The 16,936-nt window shown below is 48.1% G+C and overlaps 1 protein-coding gene across 1 annotated transcript in view; it reads left to right on the forward strand.

Moving 5' to 3' along the window:
• ALMS1 (ALMS1 centrosome and basal body associated protein) overlaps positions 1-16,936 on the forward strand; it is a 108,740-nt gene that overhangs the window by 80,872 nt on the left and 10,932 nt on the right. Inside the window, exons 14-16 of the mRNA XM_063135695.1 lie at positions 2,711-2,894; positions 6,566-6,629; positions 12,175-12,274. Of these exons, the coding sequence (XP_062991765.1) occupies positions 2,711-2,894; positions 6,566-6,629; positions 12,175-12,274 (348 nt within the window). The remainder of the gene's footprint in view (positions 1-2,710; positions 2,895-6,565; positions 6,630-12,174; positions 12,275-16,936) is intronic.

Consider the following 16,936-nt stretch of genomic DNA (forward strand, 5'->3'; position numbering starts at 1 on the left):
CCTTGGTTCCACAAACTCATGCCCAGCGCCCCCTACCCTACACTATAAAAATCATTATTCAGAATAGTGGTTTTCAATGACCCACTAAGGAAGATAATAACAATAACATTCAAAACAGTTAACAATTAATTGAATACTTTATTCAAAATCCAATGACTTTTTTTAGTTTATTCAATTAAACATAATTGATGAACTTGATCCAGTGATATCCTCTTTTCAAAGTCTGATAGTCATTTAGCAAGAATATTAGCTATCACATTTAGTCACTAGGGTAGAGGACCTCACTATTCTGTAAATTCTTAATGTGATGGATGGGGCTTGATGAAGTGATACCAGTTTCCCAATGTCTGGTTTAAAGTCACTTAACACGAGTCTTAAATCACCACGTTTAGTAATCTGGAGTCGATGTCTTTGCTTGGAGAGAAGTAGGCAGACCACGCTGAAACCACATCCCACCAAATATGATGTTGGAAATGCAACCAGGAGCTTCTGAACCACTCTCCATAGTGCAGGAGAGCGACCAGAAATTTCCTTCTCTAACCAAAACTCCTGGGATGGAAAAGACCACCTCGAGCGCCCCCCTGCCACCCCTTTGTACCCCCCTGCTGCCCCCTTACTTCTTAACACCCCCTATGCAAGCCCACTGCCCCCAAGGGGGTGGTACCGCCCACTTTGGGAACCACTGGTTTACTAGAAGCAAACATGTGGCAGTGTGTGTGTGTGGTCGGTGCCTTTGCTCTTCAAAATATGAGATACTTCTCTAGGCGTTGGACTCCAGAGCTTACTTTAGCTTGTGGTCCACCATTATCCTAGAGCAGCCTTCCTCAACCTGAGGCGCTCCAGATGTGTTGGACTACAGCTCTGGCTGGGGCATTCTGGGAGATGCAGTCCAACACATCTGGAGCGCCCCAGGTTGAGGAAGGCTATCCTAGAGCATGGGAGCACAACTCAAAGCAGCCACTGGGGCCATTTTCTACGCTGACGCCTTCTTTAGCGCACAGCGTAAAGACAAGAGTATACCGGCAGGGGAGAAGGAGGTGGCAGCATGTCCGTACATTGCCAATGTCCTCCATTTATGCCAGGCACTGGGGAGGAAAAGGCCCTTTCTGGGATTCCACCTTAAACTCAGGGTGCACTAGCAAGAAAAGGATAGTATTAGTGCCGTCCGTTCGCTGTCTGTGCCATGCATGATTATGCTGGGCACTGAAGGAAGAGAGGCAGGGCAGTGAGGGGTCACCAGCTCTCTGCGGGTGCTCCCACCCCTGCACCAAATGTGCCAGATGTTGTAAAGCCCCTGTGATTCATGCTATGTGATAGAGAAAACAAAAATGCAGGCTGTCCCGTTACTGGCTTAATCCTACACAAGTATTGGAAGGCAGTAGTTATTAAGTAGGACTATATAAAGTTGCCAAAAAGGCACACAACTACTCCAAGCACCAATAGGCACAGCTGCGGCTTGCGGTCTGTTGAAGACTAGAACAAACAATGAAGCCGAGTTTTACTGGAGCAGCCTTCCTCAACCTGGGGCGCTCCAGATGTGTTGGACTGCATCTCCCAGAATGCCCCAGCCAGCTGAGCTGGCTGGGGCATTCTGGGAGTTGTAGTCCAACACATCTGGAGCGCCCCAGGTTGAGGAAGGCTGAACTGGAGGGATTGTTTCCCCGAGACAGAAACAGCTCTAATTGAGGGTATTACCTGATACGACGTTGAGTCCGAAGAAGCTGGAACAGCGAAAACGGGAAGTTTAATTGCAAATTCCTGTCATTCAATGCATTGACAACGCTGATCAGAATAGAAAATGAGAAGAAACCCTATTTCTGTACATATGTTATTCTGATGGTATTGTCTCAGGTGCTAAATGTTATAAAAGCCTATAATATTGTTGGACTGTATTAGATTTGTACTCTTGCATGTTTGCTATATATGATTGGTTATTATAGTACCCAGCGTTGTGATTGTTAACCACTTTGAGACGCAGCAGCTGGTTTTTTATATATCCTTATAAATTGTAAATGAATGGGTTATTTGATAATTATCACCTTTTATTGGTGTTTGGAGTAGTTGTGTGCCTTTTTGGTACTTTATATAGTACTACTGGCTTAATCCTGCCATCAGATGCCAGTCCAAAGCCTCCAGCCCCCGACATCATCCTTTTGGTGGGAAAAAAAAATGCGGTGCTGAAATTAAAGCAAAGACGTCGTAAGGAAAGGGAAAGCTCTTTCATTCTGGCTCCCACTTAGGCTTTGGCAGAACTTGCACATACCAGGTGACTGTGAACCCCCTTCTCCAGGACTAAGCTTGGGCTGTGTTCATTTCCCCATGTAGCCAATTTGGTTTACAGTCGCTGGGCGGCCTCCCCCGTCGCTGAGAGGCCTTTTTGTCCCATGTGCTTTAAGCTTAAGTATTTATCCCTTTTACAAATACATCGCTGTGCTTATTCCCCAGTCTGGTGTCTTTCTGGTTGGTTTTCCAGCATCAAAGCACTTGTTAACAAGACCCACAGAGACATCTCTTCAGCTTTATAGATGCAATATGCTATACATTGCAATGATAATTCTTTTTTCGTCTTCTTCTGAGGCATGTTTTTAGTGCTTTGTTAATGGGGTTAGCTATTTTTGTCCTCCTCTTCTCTCCATCCCCCCCCCCCCCGTCAACCCCCATCCTTCAGTGGAGGTTCTGCAGCAACCCTTCTTTTTATTCGCCAACTTAGGAGGCTCTTGCACTGCGCCGTCCTGATTTCATTTCCAGCTCTGGGGAACGTGTGAAACGCCTGAAGCTAATCATAGAAGAAAGGAAACTACAGAACATGCTCCAGGGAGAGAGAGAAGAGTTATTTAATCCTCCTGAAGAGAGGAGGAGTTACAGGAATGCAAGCTGCGTCCTTTCTAACAGAGGTACCTCTTTATTTTGGACGTGGGCCATGCCCCAGAGGAATGATGTATGTGTGCAGGAGAAGCTGGCCAAAGCTGCTATTGATCTTGTATCTCTCTGTAGGACATGGTAGGAGACAAATAGCCAGTTTGCACTAAAGAACATTTCTAGGAATTATATTGTTCCCTGAGAGTTCCCTGAGAGCTGAGAGTGTGAAATCCCCCTTGCTAGAATTAACCTGTGGGCTGTGGTTATCCTATTGATTGGGGGGGGGGGGGTCCCCTCAAAGTGGCGCCTGCAGGTGCCAACATGCTTGTGGGAACCTCGAGTGATGTCCGCAAAACTCTCTGTGTTTGTTTATCCTCCTTGTCCTTAGACTTGCTCTTTTCCTCCTCCTCCTCCTCTGTCTGTCTGTCTTCCTGGGTGGGTGCTCTAGTGGCAGAAAAGGGGGAGCAGTTAGGAGCACCATGAGTGAAATGGAGTGTCTAAGCATGGGTTTGAGATAGTGAAAACTTTAGGCCGTGTGTGAAATGAGCATTGTCTTGTGCTCCTGTAGGGTGAAATATGTAGATTGGCTTTGGAGTTCAGACCCTTCCTCTTCTTGTACCCAATTTCCTGGGTGAATTACATGTCCTTTGACTAGCCAGCCCCCTACAGTGGCCATTATGTGACTAGCCACATCCTCTGTGGGAACCATTTTGTGGTGGCGCCCACAGCAGCTTCTCAAATTCCCAAAGGTGCCCGTGGGTCCAAAAAGCTCGGGGACCCCTCCCATGGCTGAGAGGAGAGGAACTTTTATTTTCTATGAAAGGCTGCTAACTGATGGGAAAAGTTAGTCAGGGGGCACGTCTGGTGGCGGGGGGCAGAACCACCTCTTCCTCTCTCTCTCTCTCTCTCTTTGCCATCCCCTCTTTCTCTCCTCTGCCCAGCACCTACTGGGATGGTTTAAATAAAGAAAGCCCTGAACCAAGATGCCTTTAGAAAATGCTGATCTGGCCAGATCTGTGCTTTTAGAGTGCTTGGTTGTCTGCTTGGGCAGAGCGGGGCTTGAGACACTACAACCCATGTGAAATTTGTCCACAGGCCTCCCATCTCAGCTGTACATGCTTTTCATGAGCACCTCTTGCCACTGCTTAGAGAGCGCTATGCAGACATCTTTCAATCTCTCTTCATAGGGCTTTGTTTCCAGACCCCTGATCATGCGGGTTGCCCTCCTCCGAACACGCTCCAGCTTGTCTGCATCCTTTTTGAATTGTGGAGCCCAGAGTATTGCGTCCAGTTCTGGGCTCCACAATTCAAGAAGGATGCAGACAAGCTGGAGCGTGTTCAGAGGAGGGCAGCCAGGATGACCAGGGGTCTGGAAACAAAGCCCTATGAAGAGACACTGAAAGAACTGGGCAGGTTTAGCCGGGAGAAGAGAAGATTGAGGGGAGACACAATAGCAATCTTCAAATACTTCAAAGTTTGTCACACAGAGGAGGGCCAGGATCTCTTCTCGATCCTCCCAGAGTGCAGGACACAGAATAACGGGCTCAAGTTAAAGGAAGCCAGATTCCAGCTGGACATAAGGAAAAGCTTCCTGACTGTTAAAGCAGTACGACAATGGAACCAGTGACCTAGGGAGGTTGTGGCCTCTCCCGCACTAGAGGCCTTTAAGAGGCAGCTGGACAACCATCTGTCGGGGATGCTTTAGGGTGGATTCCTGCATTGAGCAGGGGGTTGGACTCGATGGCCTTGTAGGCCCCTTCCAACTCTGCTATTCTATGATTCTATGATCCTATAATAGTAGCCGTGAAGGAGTTTTCCCAAGCTCAGGGCACTCAGGTGCCCAGAGTTCCTCTGCCATCCGCTTGTCTGGAGGATGCATTGTCATTTGGCTTTGCATGTGTGTGTGTGTTGTGTTCATTATGATGTCCGTAAACACTGTGGGACTAGGGAAAAACCTCGTGGTATAGTGCAGTGGCTAAGAGTGTGATGAATCAGGGAGACCTCTGTTCAGCTCTGACCTGCACTTCAGCAATGCATTGCCTCTCAGCCTTAAGCACTGTGGGGATAATAGTAGTGTCCTACCTTACAAGGTGGTTGTTCGGATCTGTGAGGCAATGTAGTTCCTCATAATCCTCTTGAGCGTCCCTTCCTTTTTTTTAAAAAAAAAAGTTGAACCAGTTAAAGTTCCCAGCTTCCCTCAGTGTAGCGGGATCAAGTTAAAGGAAGCCAGATTCCAGCTGGACATCAGGAAAAACTTCCTGACTGTTAGAGCAGTACGACAATGGAACCAGTTACCTAGGGAGGTTGTGGGCTTTCCCACCCTAGAGGGCTTCAAGAGGCAGCTGAACAACCCTCTGTCAGGGATGCTTTAGGGTGGATTCCTGCATTGAGCAGGGGGTTGGACTCGATGGCCTCGTAGACCCCTTCCAACTCTGCTATTCTATGATTCTATGATCCTATAATAGTAGCCGTGAAGGAGTTTTCCCAAGCTCAGGGCACTCAGGTGCCCAGAGTTCCTCTGCCATCTGCTTGTCTGGAGGATGCATTGCCATTTGGCTTTGCATGTGTGTGTGTGTGTTGTGTTCATTATGATGTCCGTAAACACTGTGGGACTAGGGAAAAACCTCGTGGTATAGTGCAGTGGCTAAGAGTGTGATGAATCAGGGAGACCTCTGTTCAGCTCTTACCTGCACTTCAGCAATGCATTGCCTCTCAGCCTCAAGCACTGTGGGGATAATAGTAGTGTCCTACCTTACAAGGTGGTTGTTCGGATCTGTGAGGCAATGTAGTTCCTCATAATCCTCTTGAGCGTCCCTTCCTTTTTTTAAAAAAAAAAAAGTTGAACCAGTTAAAGTTCCCAGCTTCCCTCAGTGTAGCGGGATCAAGTTAAAGGAAGCCAGATTCCAGCTGGACATCAGGAAAAACTTCCTGACTGTTAGAGCAGGACGACAATGGAATCAGTTACCTAGGGCGGTTGTGGGCTCTCCCACACTAGAGGCCTTCAAGAGGTAGCTGGACAACCATCTGTCAGGGATGCTTTAGGGTGGATTCCTGCACTGAGCAGGGGGTTGGACTCGATGGCCTTGTAGACCCCTTCCAACTCTGCTTTTCTATGATTCTATGATTCTAGCCCTTTCTCTGGGAGACTAGATGGCCCTGTTAGTTTTACCTGTGGTCTGCTAAGCTTTGTCCAGCTCCAGTGACCCACAAAGGGGACAGAAGAGAGAGGCCTGCTCTCCTCTGTCAGAGTAGCACAGTGTGTAGTTGGCAGGGAAAAGAGGCACCACTGAACAGATAATGAATAAGAGACTAGCTCTGGTGCTGTTGAAAATAGTTAAAATCTTTAATAATTCTTGTCTGTATGCAAAACGCTCGACGTTTCGGACTAGTTGTAATCCTTCCTCAGGAGCTGACGCTGGAAAACCTGTTCCTGGATGTTAGATATTCCCTGGAGCCCTTTTCTCCTCCAAGCGTTCTGCTGCGGAACTGCACCCAGTCAAAGAGTTCTGGCTCATAATGGCGAGTCTGGCCATCAGAAAGCACAAGGGCATCACTGTTCTATCATGGTCCACTCTTCCAGCACCGCCAGAACCTATGAGCTACTGCCTTGGTATTAGCAGCGCGTGGGATAAATTCCTTGTTTATCACCAGGCATATTTGAGGCTTTGGATTTTGCTGTATTCAATGTTTTTCCTCCTTTGTTTAGACTACCGGGCTATACGGAGGAGGAGAACAATTTCCAAGAATGAAATGGTTCAGCGATCCAAGCGGTGAGGCTGGTTTTGTCTTTCTCAGATGATCACTGTCAGGTTTTTTTTTTCATACAGACATAAACCCCATACGTTGTGCTGGTTATTCAGAAGTTGAGTTCTTCCACATTCTGAATAACCAGCACAACGTAAAAGATGAATAAGACCCAAATGATTTTAGTGTCTGAAAATCCAAAAGGTGGTATCCTCTTTCCAGCCCTAATCAACATGGGGCGCAAGCCAGCAGGTCGTTCTCCTATGCAAGCTCAACAAAGGGCTGGAAATACACAGCAGGACTTCTGCTGGATTCTGCCTTGTGGGTACAATCCCTCTCCTATCTGCTTATTTATTTTATTTTATTTATTACATTTTTATACCGCCCAATAGCTGAAGCTCTCTGGGTGGTTCACAAAAGTTAAAACCATAATAAAACAACCAACAGGTTAAATGCACAATTACAAAATACAGTATAAAAAGCACAACCAGGATAAAACCACGCAACAAAATTGATATAAGATTAAAATACAGAGTTAGTACAGTAAAATTTAAATTTAAGTTAAAATTAAGTGTTAAAATACTGAGAGAATAAAAAGGTCTTCAGCTGGCGACGAAAGTAGTACAGTGTAGGAGCCAGGCAGACCTCTCTGGGGAGCTCATTCCACAACCGGGGTGCCACAGCGGAGAAAGCCCTCCTCCTAGTAGCCACCTGCCTCACTTCCTTTGGCAGGGGCTCACGGAGAAGGATGCCTGTGGATGATCTTAAGGTCCGGGCAGGTACATATGGGAGGAGGCATTCCTTCAAATAACCTGGCCCCAAACCGTTTAGGGCTTTAAATGTCAATACCAGCACTTTGAAACGGGCCCGGACCTGGACTGGCAGCCAATGAAGTTGTAGAAGGACTGGCGTAATGTGATCGCGCCGGCCAGTCCCTGTTAGTAACCGTGCTGCCCTGTTTTGTACCAGCTGAAGCTTCCGGACCGTTTTCAAAGGCAGCCCCACGTATAACGCATTGCAGTAATCCCAACCAGTAATCTGCTCCCAAAAATCGTTGGTCTGAGGCGGCCATCTTGTCTTGTCTCGTGGCAGGACCACCTCTAAATAGGAGGCATTAAATGCACAAGTGTGTGTGGGGGGAATTCTTTTGAGAACATTACATCTCCTGTGAATTGTGTCTTGGTCATCTCAGCTGTTGGAACAAGATTTACAAGAATACACCCCTTTAGCTTTGGATGTACATTCAAATTTTATCCACAGATGCTGGAGATACTGAGGTTTGTTTATGGCAGAGGCAGGCAGAATCTCCACGTGGTGTGCAGTAGATCTCTTGACTTTAACAAGAACAAGGGGATGAAACAAGAACAACAAGAGCCCTCTGCCATGGCTGGCCTTGTGCGAATTGCTTCTCTCTCTGCCTTGGTGTTCTTCATCTGTAAAATGGGAATACTTAGACAGCAATCCCTTGACAGCGTCTGGGCAGCCATAAGATAGTTCAGATTCCTGGATCTGAGGTCGGAAGCAGCACTCTGAACTCAGACCCAGAAGTCTGAGCTCCCCACCCTCTCCTTCTTCCCTGCACAGCTGGCATGCAGAGAACCAAGCCAGCTGCCTCTCTGAAGTTGCAAAGGTGACTTCGGAGAGGAGAGAATGGGAGCGTTCCCATGGGTGGGGGAAGTGAGAAATCTTCCGGCCTCCTTCCCTCCCCCTCCCTGATACCTCAAGTAGCTGAAATACAGAGCGGGGGAAGCCCAGAGGCGAAGACCACCTCAGTGCTTCTTCTTCTTCTTCTTCTTCTTCTTCTTCTTCTTCTTCTTCTTCTTCTTCTTCTTCTTCTTCTTCTTCATCATCATCATCATCATCATCATCATCATTTATTTCTTGCCCACCTCTCCATTTTGATCGAGGCGGGGAACAACAGTAAATATAAAATACATAAAACTGAATTAGAACATAATATACATTGTTAAAACATCCTTTGTTGTTTATTCGTTCAGTCGTTTCCGATTCTTCGTGACTTCATGGACCAGCCCACGCCAGAGCTTTCTGTCGGCCGTTGCCACCCCTAGCTCCCCCAAGGTCAAGTCTGTCACCTCCAGAATATCATCCCTCCATCTTGCCCTTGGTCGGCCCCTCTTCCTTTTGCCTTCCACTTTCACATCAGCCACTTTTGCCTTCCACTTTCACATCAGCCTCTTCTCCAGGGTATCCTGTCTTCTCATTATGTGGCCAAAGTACTTCAGTTTTGCCTTTAATACCATTCCCTCAAGTGAGCAGTCTGGCTTTATTTCCTGGAGTATGGACTAAAATCCTAAAATCATTTTAAAAATATTCTAAGATTCCCATCAGCCTCTGAGTTTGAGGGCTGACCGAAATCCCAATAGGATTGCACTCTTCGTTGCTTGCGATGAGCCTTTGATCATTTCTACTGGCCAGTTTGAATGTTGTGTTAGAAGCCCTGATCTCTGGTCACTCAAATGTAGACTTGTATGTTTCCCATTGTATGGTTCATGGCATGCAGTAGATAATTGACACATGATAGCTCTCTTCAAATACTTGAAAGGTCGTCACACAGAGGAGGGCCAGGATCTCTTCTCGATCCTCTGAGTGCAGGACACTTAATAACGGACTCAAGTTACAGGAAGCCAGATTCCAGCTGGACATCAGGAAAAACTTCCTGACTGTTAGAGCAGTACGACAATGGAACCAGTTACCTTGGGAGGTTGTGGGCTCTCCCACACTAGAGGCCTTCAAGAGGCAGCTGGACAACCATCTGTCAGGGATGCTTTAGGGTGGATTCCTGCATTGAGCAGGGGGTTGGACTCGATGGCCTTGTAGGCCCCTTCCAACTCTGCTATTCTATGATTCTATGATAATTGTCTCTGCCACAACCCTCATTTTGTGTCTGGCTCAGGTCGGTAGACCTCAGCATTCTAGTAAAAAGCAAAATAAATTCCTCGAGCCTGAAGTCTGCCCTGGAGTATGGTGCATTGAAAAGGCTGGTGGCCAGTTCAGCAATAAACTGATTGTGACTTTGTTTTGGGCCATTTTCAGAATAAGTATTCCACATAGGAGAAGGGAAGAGCAGGTAATCAAGATAGGACCAATAGCAGATGATGTGGTGAGGATGTCATTGAGGGACTCATCCTCTACCTGTTCTAAATAAACGGCTTGTTTTATGCTGTAATTATGAGATCCTCCAGGGAACATACGAACAAATAATTTTTCTTTTTCTAACGAACTTATCCCTTTATCTGCTAGAGTTATAAAAGGGATTTGATAGATATTTAAGTTCTGGAGCTGAGAATTTGGGTTGTATCGACTGATTCGCAGCCAGACTCCTACATAAGAAGATTACTCTTTATTCTATTGCTGTAGCATTTCAACAATCATTTCCCCCACCCCCCTCTCCCCAAATGCACCAAGTTCTCTTCCTTCACTTCTGTCTGTACACACCTGCCCTGTCTGGTGAGTCACCAGGGCTACAGGTTGGAGCATCTGTCTGGACACTGAAGGGGTTCCAGGGTCCTGGAGTGACTCTGCCCACCTAGATAGCCCTTTGCTCTCCTCACCAGGAAGGACTATGCAATTTGTTTGGGAAAGGATAATCTTTCCTGGCTTTATCTCCCAGCTCTGGTTCCTGGCTGCCACTTCACAGTAGCCTACAGGCCACCTCTGATAACTGAATCCAGGGTCTTGCTCTTGGCCCAAGGATGGGCCCTCCAGATGTTTCAGCTTACCATTTTGTCATGTATAGCCCTGCTCCCCTTGGGTTGGGGGAAGGTGTTTCAGGTGATCAATCAGAATCAGAGGAGATGGCGCCAGAAACATGCCAGATTATACCAGTGGGGGAGGCAGCTCTCCTGGGCTCTTCACCAGCTGGGAATGAATCTTCTCCAGAGGTTTTCTCCTCAAGGGTAAACAACACACAGTCAATGGGAAGCCAGTATTTTTCTGAAGGGGAAGGGCAAGGAGAAGTTAGCCGATCCTAGAGTACAAGCAGACTAAAATGGGCGGAGGAAGGTAAGAGAAAGTCAGCCCGGCTGGCATCTTGTCAGAAGCTGCCTCACACCCAGTCTCTCTGAAGTTAATGCATCTTGGGAAAGGGCTTTCCATTCTTCTTGAAAGGACAATTGTTTGCATAGTTTTGCCTAGAGGGAAGTTCCTAGAGGTTAGACTCCCTTCAGTTGGGAAGAGAAGTTTATTGCTTGAATAAAGCTTTGTGGATTACTTAGCAGGCCTCGCTATTGTCTCCAAGGAGGGCAGGAAGTCTTGGGAAACACGACACATTTCAATCATCTCTTATTTTATTATTTTTATTTATTACATTTCTATACTGCCCAATAGCAGGAGCTCTCTGGGTGGTTCACAAAAATTAAAAACATCCAAAGTATAAAACAACAGTATAAAACCATAATATAAAATACGGTATAAAAGCTCAACCAGATAAAAACAGCAGCAATGCAAAATTACAAATTTAAAACACCAAGTTAAAATTTATTTATAGACTGTTAAAATGTTGGGAGAATAAAAAGGTCTTCACCTGGCGTCTAAAAGCATATAATGTAGGTGCCAATCGAACCTCCTTATGGAGCTCATTCCACAGCCGGGGTGCCACAGCAGAGAAGGCCCTCCTCCTGGTAGCCACCTGCCTCACTTCCTTTTGCAGGGACTCGCGGAGAAGGACCCCTGAGGATAACCTTAGGGTCCGTGCAGGTACATATGGGAGGAGGCGTTCCTTCAGATAGCCTGGCCCCAAGTCGTTTAGGGCTTTAAATGTTAATACCAGCACTTTGAATCGGGCCCGGACCTGGACTGGCAGCCAATGAAGCTGGAAATGGACTGGCGTGATGTGGTCTCGTCAGCCAGTCCCTGTTAGTAAGCGTGCTGCCCTGTTTTGTACCAGTTGAAGTTTCACACCATTGGCTGTGGTGCGTAGCGCTGATTGGAGTGGTAGGGCCAAATATCTGAAGGGGCCACAAGTTGCCCACCCCTGCCTTGGCCTGGGAACTTTGCCTGCCTTGATAAGGAAGTCATCTTTCGGGTTCTGAAGGAAGGAGAGTTGAGGTCCTCTCTCAGGCTCGCAATCTTGTAAATCCTGCTTTGCAACCTGTTGCCTCCTGGATTTCTGGCACTTACTTTAAACACTCCAAACCCGGTCCTTTGTAGTAGGGTCTGGTGCTCGTCTTCAGAGAGGGCGAGCGTTACCACTCCTCTTGTTCACATGTCTTGTCTCTGTGAGGCTACCAATCCTGATTAGCTAGCAGACCACAGCGAAGAGAGATTACTTCTTGGAAAAGAGAGCAGCTGTAAGAATTTGAGCCCACAACAGATCTTGACTTTGGGATTGCACTGTGATTGCTATCTCTATATAAGACCAGGTCAGGTGAACTTTGGGGCTCGAAGACCAACGAGATTACCTTGTTTCTCCCTGCCTGCCTCTTTCCATGCCTGTTTCCACCCTGCATAACCCCCACGAACTGGACAGTGCCAGGCCTGACCGTAGGGGTGGAAAACCGGGATACGTTTGAGAGCCACTTCTTCAGAGTTACCTTTTCATTTTACTTTTAGTATTTATGAGCAGCTGCCCGAGGTGCGAAAAAGAAGAGAAGAAGAGAAGAGACAATCGGACTACTCTACCAATCGTTTGAAAGCCCAGCTTTATAAAACGGTACGTGCTTTTCTTCCCCTTCCTTCCACAGCAAGCCAACCTCCCCTTTGAGAAGCGGGGGTGAAGCGAAGTCATTGGGCTGGGCTGGGGTAGCCAGAAATTGTCCCTGCAATGAAGTTGTGGCTGGTGGTGAAGAAATAGTCCCTGCAGCTTCCATCTAAAGAATCATAGAATCATAGAACAGCAGAGTTGGAAGGGGCCTACAAGGCCATCGAGTCCAACCCCCTGCTCAAGGCAAGAATCCACCCTAAAGCATCCTTGACAGATGGTTGTCCAGCTGCCTCTTGAAGGCCTCTAGTGTGGGAGAGGCCACAACCTCACCTGGCAACTGATTCCATTGTCGTACTGCTCTAACGGTCAGGAAGTTTTTCCTGATGTCCAGCTGGAATCTGGCTTCCTTTAACTTGAGCCCGTTATTCCGTGTCCTGCACTCTGGGAGGATCGAGAAGAGATCCTGGCCCTCCTCTGAGTGACAACCTTTTAAGTATTTGAAGAGTGCTATCATGTCTCCCCTCAATCTTCTCTTCTCCAGGCTAAACATGCCCAGTTCTTTCAGTCTCTCTTCATAGGGCTTTGTTTCCAGAACTTGAATTGCTGCCCAGATTAGCCACAAGCTCCTAATAAAACTGGCCTCTTCCCCCCACCTCTCCTCCTTAAACGATGAACTCGATAGAGGTGCCAAAATTAGCTACGGCAGATTTGTCGGAAATAGGGTTGGAGGGAAATTTCATCTGGTTCCAGCGGCAGAAAGGAAGCCTGATTTGTATCTCTGGCAATTCAAGCCATGGGCTGACAAAAACAACACCTTAGTAGCTCTTCGTCCATTTAAAGCCTTTTACGGCTATTTTAGATGGCAGGACCCATCATCTGTGTGCTTTAAAAACCAGTACATGCCACCCCCAGCACCTGGGTCAACAGAATAACGTGCTCATCATTTTAAAAAGCTTTCATGCCTGGGAGGGACAGAGTGACGGAGACTGCTTAAACTGTGGATGCTGTGTGGCAAACAGGAATGCCTGGCTTCTGTGTCGGAACACGTGAAGCGGCCTTCTATTGTGTGAGGCCATTAGTCTCTCTAGCTCACTGCTGGGCACCCTGACTGTCCGTCTCTCTCCCTCTTATCCCAAGCCAAGGCCTTTCCAGCTCTGTTATCTGAAATCGTTTTAACTCAGTGGTTCCCAAACTTTTTCAGGTCACCGCCCCCTTGCTTCCACAAACTCATGCCCCGCGCCCCCTACCCTATCCTATAAAAATCATTGTTCAGAATAGCTGTTTTCAGCGACCCACTAAGGAAGATGATAACAATACAATTCAAAACAGTAACAATTAATTGAATATTTATTCAAAATCCGAAGCACTCGCCACAGGCTTGCCGAGAAAGGGAGGGAAAAGAGAGCGAACGCCTCTGTTTTGCAGCCGGTGTGGCGGGGCACACCAAGCAGGGTATGTCTCTTCATTAGTGTTTTGGTGCTTTTGAAACATTTCAATTCACTGTCAAAAGGACTCTTCTTAAACGGTATCAATACATGTGTGGATTCTTCCCCTGTATGGCTTGGGACCAAACTACCTTCTCCCATAAAAATGTCCTTGGGTTTTAAGACCTTCTGGAGAGGCGCTTCTCGGAAAAGACCACCTTGAATGCCCCCCTGCCGCTCCCTTGCCTCTTAATGGCCCCCTATGCAATCCCACCCACCCCAAGGGGGCAGTACCGCCCACTTTGGGAACCCATATTTTAACTGGAGATGTTAGGATTGATGCTTGTCTCTTCTTCAAAGCAGAAGCATGTGCTCTACTGCTGTTGGCTATACTCTCACCCTTGAGCATATGAAGCTGCCATAGGCTGAAGCTGATCATGGGTCCATTTAGTCCAGCCTTCCCCACCCTGGTGCCTTCCTGATGCGTTGGATTACAACTCCCACCATCCCCCAGCCAACTACGGTGGAAGTTGTAGTCCAACGCATCAGGATCGCGCCAGGGTGGGAAAGGCTGATCTAGCTTCTCATTGTCTGCTCTAACTAACAGTGGTTCTTTCAAGGTGCTATCCAACCCATCCCAGTCAGTGTCTGTCCCTGCCCTGAGATCCTTTTAAGAGAAGTTGTGAAGGGTTGAACCTGGCTCCTTCAGGGTGCCAAGACTGTATTCTTTATTCCAAGCCTGGGGTGGGCAGAAGGTTGATCTCCAGATGTTTGGGGCTTCAACTCCTAGAAGCTCCTGGCAGCGTGTCTGACCAAATCTGTGTGATATAAGGGCAGGGCTGGCACTGCCATAGAGGCCAGTCAGGTGGCTGCCTAGAGTGCCAAGGTAAGGGGGGCACCGAACACCGTGCCCGGAAGTCTCCCTCCCATTCCCAGAGCCGCTGTAGCCGAGCGAGAGCAGCTGCTGGGTGCGCCGTTCCGAAGCCGCCCTTCCGCCCCGCCACCCCAGTGTCCCTGGCTTGGCTTCGGATGGGCGCCCGCCCAGCCAAAGCCAAGCCGGGATGCTTGGGTGGGGGCGGGCGGACGGCTCCACGTTCTGACTTTCGGTGCATGCTGGACGTCCGTCCGTCCAGCTGCCCCCACCCCACCCCAGCGTCCTGCCCAAATGAAGCCAAGCTGGGACGCTGGGGTGGGGGTGGGCGGACAGCTCCACGTTCTGACTTTCGGTGCATGCTGGACGTCCGTCCGTCCGGCTGCCCCCCACCCCACCCCAGCGTCCTGCCCAACTGAAGCCAAGCTGGGACGCTGGGATGGGGGTGGGCGGACAGCTCCACGTTCTGACTTCCGGCGAGTGCTGGACGTCCGTCTGGCTGCTCCCCACCCCACCCCAGCGTCCCTCCCAACAGAAGCCAAGCCGGGACGCTGGGGTGGGGGCGGGCGGATGGCTCCACTTTCTGACTTCCGGTGCATGCTGGACATCCGTCCGTCCGGCTGCCCCCCCACCCCACCCCAGCGTCCTGCCCAGCCGAAGCCAAGCCGGGATGCACGTTCTGACTTCGGGCGAGGGAAAGGTAACGCGGCCTCCATCCCCGCCTGTCTCCGCCTACTGGGGGTGGGGGTGGGGGTATATGCTGGGTGTGTGGGTGGGTGTGAAAGCAGCTCACCTTGCCTAGGGTGCAAAATAGCCCAGCACTGGCCCTGTATAAGGGTGATCAGTCCCAATCGGGCCTGGTGTCTACAGTGAGCTGGAGTAATGTGCACACGAAAAAGTAGGGGTGTGCACGGACCCCCCGATCTGCTTCTCTTCCAGATCCGCAAATTGCGGATCGGTCCGCTCCGCTCCGCTCCACCTATAGTCCGCTCCGCTCCGCTGCGAAGCTCCGGATCCGGATCGGAGCTCCGCTTCCCCCCCATACGCTTGCATTGAAATCCAAAAAACCCTACAACTTATTTTCTGTTAAAGTTAGAAACCTCAAGTTTGGCACCATGACACCTCATGGACATATACACACACATGCCAAGACTCAAGCAAATCCAAGCATCCCCTGATTTTCGGAGAATTTTTGAAAATCGGACACCCCATTTTCAGATATGGGATTTACTCTGACATTTTAACAGATAAAAACTTGGAAGCAGGCACCCTCACAGATGCCATCTAGATCCACATTTATGGCAAGTTTCAAGCAAATCCCATCATCCCCTGATTTTTGGCAGGACTTTAACCTCTAACGCAGCACCCATAACCCCAATTCACACCCCTTTCGATATCTCTATCAATTTTCATGTTAGAAACCTCAAACTCGGCACCATGATAGCTTATCCATGGATACACATAGATGCCAAGACTCAAGACAATCCAAGCCTCCCCTGATTTTTGGGGAATTTTTGAAAATCGGACACCCCATTTTCAAACATGGGATTTGCTCTGACATTTTGACAGGTAAATTTTTTTGAAGTGGGCACCCTCACAGCTGCCATCTAGATACACATTCATGGCAAGTTTCAAGCAAATCCCATCATCCCCTGATTTTTAGAGGGGCTTTAACCTTTTAACTCACTCCAAATCAAGTCCCATGCTAGAACTACGTCAATTTTCACGTTAGAAACGTCAAATTAAGCACCATGACACCTCATGTTATGTATACACATGCATGCCAAGACTCAAGCAAATCCCATCATCCCCTGATTTTTGGGGAATATTTGAAAATCGGACACCCCAGTATCTCAGGGATTTAAAGCTGCAGACAGCTCAATGGGGCCATTTCAAAGGAAATCCCAACATGCCATGAATTGGGGAGTAGAGATAAACCTATATGAATCTTCTTCTACACTTGAAAAATTGATTTGGAACTTCAAAAAGTCTAAGTGAACGCAGGAAGGACTTATCCTCTGAGTCAAAGCAAGACACACAAAAACCATCCCTGCGAGGCGGGCAGGGGAGGAGGGAGGGAAGGCAGGCAGGCAGCAGACATTTCTGGGGGCACAAGGAAGTGAGCCAAGGATAGTTTCAAAGCCAGTAATGCAAACCATCCCTGTGAGGCGGGAGCAGCACAGAGAGATGCCTTTTCTTTTGCATCCCATAACTAGGAGGCTAGGAGGATAAGAGTAAAGCTTTGTGATCCTTGCTTCAGAGTTGATTGACTGCACTGCACTGTACACTGCACTGCAGTGCAGTACACTGCACTGTGATTCACTGCACTGTGATCACAGCCATTACTAAACAACAAAATAATAATGTTAATAGCAG

The sequence above is a fragment of the Elgaria multicarinata genome, chromosome 10, assembly GCF_023053635.1.
Source record: "Elgaria multicarinata webbii isolate HBS135686 ecotype San Diego chromosome 10, rElgMul1.1.pri, whole genome shotgun sequence".
Lineage (NCBI taxonomy): Eukaryota > Metazoa > Chordata > Lepidosauria > Squamata > Anguidae > Elgaria > Elgaria multicarinata.